At 37.9% G+C, this 6,000-nt stretch overlaps 1 protein-coding gene across 1 annotated transcript in view; it reads right to left on the bottom strand.

The window, feature by feature from the left end:
* Positions 1 to 1,257: 1,257 nt before the first annotated feature.
* Positions 1,258 to 6,000, bottom strand: part of LOC145770030 (lysosome membrane protein 2-like) — a 78,603-nt gene continuing 73,860 nt past the window's right edge. Inside the window, exons 9-12 of the mRNA XM_082581616.1 lie at positions 5,274 to 5,440; positions 5,045 to 5,170; positions 3,907 to 4,050; positions 1,258 to 3,164 (exon numbers count right to left, since the gene is read on the bottom strand). Of these exons, the coding sequence (XP_082437742.1) occupies positions 3,111 to 3,164; positions 3,907 to 4,050; positions 5,045 to 5,170; positions 5,274 to 5,440 (491 nt within the window). The 3' untranslated portion in view covers positions 1,258 to 3,110. The remainder of the gene's footprint in view (positions 3,165 to 3,906; positions 4,051 to 5,044; positions 5,171 to 5,273; positions 5,441 to 6,000) is intronic.

Genomic DNA, 6,000 nt, shown 5'->3' with positions numbered 1-6,000 from the left:
GTTTTACTGATAGTGAAATTGAATTCAAGAGATTGCAAATTACGTTCAAACAACTAATGGTTTATCCATGCAGGCAGCCTGGATGATTTTTTTTCAAAATGACGTTTGAGTTTATTTTTCTTCGTCGATTCTTCTGCGAGAAATTTATGACACTTTGGTTTGTGATTTGAATCAGTAAAACCAAGTTTTAATGAAGCCTCGTCATATGATCTTTTTCTGGTATTTTTTGCTGCCATTTTTGTATAATATGTAGCTATACTTACTAGCTACAAATTACCATTACTAACTGCAAAGTAAACCGAAAACAGCCGATAAAATGTCTGCACACTACACCTGCATAAATAACTATTCGCTCGTTCTAGAGTCACCATGAATAACAAAAAGTTAATCTAAACTAGCATCGTAGTCTTTTTTTTTTCATTAATAAATTGAATATGGTGAGTTTTGGCGACCCCAGGAAAAGTTAAGACGACCCCACTTGGGGTCGCGACCCACAGGTTGGAGACCACTGTACTATACTGTACCAACGCGTCTTGTAATTGATGAATTGTTAGCAAATGAGAAGCAGCGGTGACAACAAGGGCAAGATTTGGCTGGGCAAAGTTCAGGGAATGTGGGGAAATGTTGCATGGCAGAAAATTTTCACTAAGGATGAAAGGAAAAGTATATCGGAGCTGTGTGCGTCCTGCAATGCTATATGGTAGCGAGGCATGGGTATTGAGAGAGAGTGAACTGGCAATCCTGAGAAGAACGGAAAGGTCAATGGTGAGAGCAATGTGTGGGGTGAAAACGAGAAGGGAAAAAAGGACTGAAGAATTGTTGGATATGCTAGAGATGAGAGAAACCATAGACCAACTGGCAAAAGCAAATGGAGTAAGATGGTATGGACATGTGATAAGGAGGGAGGAAGGAAGTTTTCTTAGAAAGGCACTAGATCTAAAGGTGGATGGGAAGAGGAAACGCGGCCGTCCAAGAAGAACGTGGAAACAACAAGTGAAGGATGAATTTAAAAAAGTCGGACTGAAGGAGGAAGATGCAAGGGACAGGGTGAAATGGAGAAAAGGGATTAAAACAATTGCGGCGCGGAAACAATCGGCCACCCCCACTAGTGGGGAACAAACCGACGATGGATTATGATGATGATGATGAGGGTTGAAATTTCGTAGCATAATCAATTTTCGACAACGACGTTTACAGAATTTTGCAAGATAATAATACTGGTAGAAACAACATCAAATAGCTTCAAAGTTTAAAGACTACTATTTTGTCATAAATTTAATTTAAAAAAAGCAAACGTTTGCATAACTGTGAGAACTAAGCATATAGCGGAATAAATGATGCTGGGTAACCGGAGGAATCGTCGGTAAAGTGGGATTATCATTAGAAAGTGCTGCCGAGCGGGTTTGGTGCTTGGGTTCGTGTGTAATGTAGAGTAGACTACATCATTTGCATTGTAGACGAAGAAATAAATTGCGGATAAGTTACATCAGAAACTATCATGACGATAAATATACGTAGCTAGCTCATAGAAGACATTTGCATTCTGCAGAATGTGTTCTTCAAAAAGTTAAAACCAAAGCAACCAAAATCAATAAACAAGTGAAAAGTGCTAAGATCTGCATTCAAGCTAACGCACAAATTTGTAAAGATGTGTATAAATGTAGCCTATATAGAAGAGTACGTTATGGAATAACCCAATACAAAGCTGTAAAAAATATTGCATATGAGCAACAAAAAACAACGCAATGCACATTACAAACCTCTGTAACTTTATGCCCACCTTGTACATAAGCAACTACGACAAAGCATTGAATTATATTGATTGGTATAAACCGACTTTACAAATTCAAGAAATGGTCTGTTTCGGAGACGTCATTTCATGGATATCCCATTACGGTGAAAAAATTCTCGAAAATCACATTTCTGTGTTGCATTTGTTTATTAACAAATATTGCAATGATAAATTCGGTGCAGGCGGTTTCTATGTTTATGTTCGAACTGTGCTACAGTCTGTGTCATGTGCTGTTATGCTAATTACGCTGGAAAACGGTAAACTTTATATCAAAAATACCAAACTTTATAATCTTCATACAAACAAATGCATTTTCAAAAAAACTTTTCTAAATAACAGAACATTTCACATATCGGTTTAGTAAAATAATAATATATCTTGAATGCATTAATTTAGACTACACGTTTTTCCATTGAATTAAAATCTACATCGCACCGATTAGGTATGTTTGTATTAAAGCAGCGTGATATTACGCACCGACTGGAGATAATTAAATTGCTGGTTGCGAATGGGTTAGTACAATCGAACATTCAACTCACTATAACAGTTTGAACATAAACATATAAATACAAATCTCTGTAACTTTATGCCCACTTTGTGTACAAGCAACTCCGACAAAGCATTGAATTATATATATATATACCGCTTGCCCCTAAATGATCTCAACAACACCTGTTAAGCAGCACGACGATGAGCAATTTAAAAGTGGGGGTTGGTATGTGATCATGCTATCATCCAATACAGCTACTCATATACGATTTAAACACTATTTAAACACTACTAGATTCTGTCACCTTCCCGGTGTGTTACAATATTGTTGATTGTGAAAAGTACATTAATTTGTTTTTTTTGTCCCAACCTGTTGATGAGGAACAATTAAATTATATCATAAGGTGGTGGGACACACCAAGTAGCGTACATACTGCAAAAGCACACGACGAATCAAGAAAGTGATGGGGCAGTGCATATCAAAAATGCAGTCAATATCAGCATACTACATCAAAACTCAAAAGCTGTCGATACACAACAAACACCACAGTCAGCCATAATCAAACACGAAATCGAAACGAGATTCTAGACAACTTTAAAAAAACATGTCAATCCAACGTTTTGTAACTCGGAAGAAAACACAAGATTAGTTAAGCCGATGCAAAAGCGCATCTAAACAATGCTTTTTCTGTTAAGTATTGAAAAAAATGCTGAAAATCAAATAAAACAGTTCATCGGGAATTGTTTTTTCTAGAAGATAACGATCAGTCAGAAAAGAAATATGATTTCGTCATTGAGCTTCATGATTTGGAGGATCATCCAAGGGCCATCATTCAGACTCATCAGTAGTCAGTAACAATTCTCCTTTCGGCTCTTGCAAAAACTGAAAGTGCATTTATATTACGCATCGTTTATTGCTATTACAACAATTGCTCACAATGAACATTGGAAATATGAAATATTAGCAACTTCAAATAGGATCATAAAATATAACGTTTTTAATAAAAAAATATATATCTAAAACTGCACGTACTGCACGATGAATGCCAAGACGTTTAAGAAATTTGCAAAGCTATACAATCCGAAAAAAAAAAGAAACTACAGTGCTGATTATGGAAAGTGAGAAAATAATATGAATTAAAATTTGGGCAAACTGTACAAGAAAATGAATAACACGAGTAATCAAACTAAAAATCGAAGCAAGAAAAGTTGATGCTGCTTATAGGCTGTTTGTGGTTATGGCAGACAAAAGTTTTCCTCTAAGAATTTTACGTCAGCTTTCGCTTGGCAGAGCCAATGATGCATCACTTCAGCAGCAAACAGTTCGAACAGGAATAGTGGTTGGAAATGCAAGAAGAGGAAGACTTAAGCAAACGTGAAATGAAACAGTAAAAGACGACATAAACAGCAAAGCTTAATCAATGATTTATTGTTACTGATGGAGAAAAGTTGAGGTTGCCGACGTTACCGTCCCTAACAACTAGACGACCCTGGTGATTCGGGATGATGTCCAGGACCTTGATGGCAGACGAAAACAAATGAACAGCCAATAGTTACATTGTTCATGGCTAGGCAACTACAGTGATCTTCAGAAAACCGAATATTTTCTTCGCTGTCATGCCTACCTTGCGAAGCAGTAATCCAGCTCCAATCAAGACAAGGAACAACCCGATGCCGAGCACTGCATAAGGTATGGCGTGAACAGTTGTGATAAGTGATATCACTTGAGACTTGAACATATCTGCTGTTGATGCGTCTAATGCCACGCTCTAGAAACAATAAAACAATAACAGCAATTGAACGATACACTGAAGAGAGAATCCGGAAACAGTTCTGCTTTCGGCAAGTTGACTGAGTTTTTGTTTCCGCTTTGAAAAGTAAAGATAAAAACATAAAGCTTTGGTAGAGAGTTTGCTTTGTTGAACCATAGAGAAACAAAACAAAGTAACTTCAGCGGGTTTAACATGATGTATTACATACACAGCGGTGGGATGGCGCAGCAGGTAAGGCGCTCGCTTTCCAATCATGCAACCCTGGTTCGACTCCCGGCTTAAGCTGGTTGTTGACAAACACCGCTCATCTCTACCCAGGGTGTAATAAATTGGGTGGGCGTAGTTGCTGAAGGAAAGGCGGCCGAGAGAAAGGAACTGGCCACCCTACTCTCGCTAGTGCCGAAGGCTTAGTATAATGAGAACCTTATCTTCTCATCCCCGATGCTTGGATCAAGTATGGGACTCACCTTTTACTTTTTATTACATACACAAATATAACATAGGCCTAATTAAAAATAAACTCTAACGTTTTCGACAAGTACGTGTGTCCTGATCAGGAATTATATCTGCAATACACATAAAATGAAAATTGTAAGGTAAATTTGACTTTGCACTATAACTGTATACTAACGACACTCCAGACTGAAAAGCGCAAACTGAACGAGTGACACAGGAATGATTACAAGTAAATTATACGGTGGAAAACAGATGACATGGGGTGTTCACTACAGGCATTTGACAAACAATTAGACACACGTACGTGTCGAAAACGTTAGAGTTTATTTTTAATTAGGCCTATGTTATATTTGTGTATGTAATACATCATGTTAAACCCGCTGAAGTTACTTTGTTTATTTCTCTATAAAAACATAAGATGAATACAAAACCATTCAGCAACAAAACTGTTGAGGCAGTTCGTGTGCTCGCTCGCACTTTCGCAAGGCTTAAACTTCTTTGGTAAAACATCACAGTAAAAAAAATAAACGTTTACCTGGTTAAGCCAAAGAGTTGGTAAGATGACTTCATTGACATGTTTAGTTTGTTCAACAAGTTCTGAACTTTTGAGATGTACGTTGAGTTGTAGACGTTTCATGGCAGCAAATAAAAATCCACTCATCTACAGAAAAAAATTTTAGTTACTTTTAACTGAAACGTTTTTCATTGATGAACTGCCTGATCAAACTATATATCAAAGTACAATATTTGACGATAACACGTACAGGTTCAATGTCAAGGAATGTTTCGTGTTCTTCCTTCACAGGGTGAACCCCGTTGACTCCGTTTTTGTATTGATCAGCTGCCAGATAAAAGTGAGGTGATGATAATATCACAGGCGCTCCTTGTTTGCATGGTCCAAGGTTGAGCACGCCAGAGTCAAAGCAGTTTTCTGCAACGCATCGGCCATTAGAGCTACTTTGGTAACTTTGCTATCAAACACCTTATTCAACAGTACTACAGTTATCAGAACTTGCGCTACGTCATCGTGACGTATTAACGGCATTTTTTTGCGAAAATTTTTGCCGGGTTTTGGGCTTTTTAATGGGCTTGTAAACTCATGTAAAACTAGTTTAAACAGCAGTTTTATACTTCAGACAGTAAATCAGCCTCTTTTACATAGATTCAAGTCTGGAAATGTACTGTACCGATGTATCGGTATTGGAAAAATTTGGTCGATACTAAAAGGACTTTGTGGAGTGGAGAATTACCAGGTCGTCCACATTATGTGTATTTTGCGGAGACCGTGGTTGGCAGGTCGTGCGTGTAGAATTGTAGATGTTGAAAAGAAGTGGAGCCAGGACTGATCCCTGTGGGTCGCCGTTTTTCAGATGTCTCAGTCTGCTTCGCCATTACCGGTGGTGAAAGTAAAGCTTCGACTCCTGACAAGTGCCATAATCATATGAACCATATTATGTCCGTCAGGAAGCATGCGAAGCAGCTTGCAAGTAA

The sequence above is a fragment of the Aplidium turbinatum genome, chromosome 1, assembly GCF_918807975.1.
Source record: "Aplidium turbinatum chromosome 1, kaAplTurb1.1, whole genome shotgun sequence".
Classification (NCBI taxonomy): Eukaryota; Metazoa; Chordata; class Ascidiacea; order Aplousobranchia; family Polyclinidae; genus Aplidium; species Aplidium turbinatum.
Note: the sequence above shows the minus strand (reverse complement) of the source record. Positions and strands in the feature narration are given on the sequence as shown.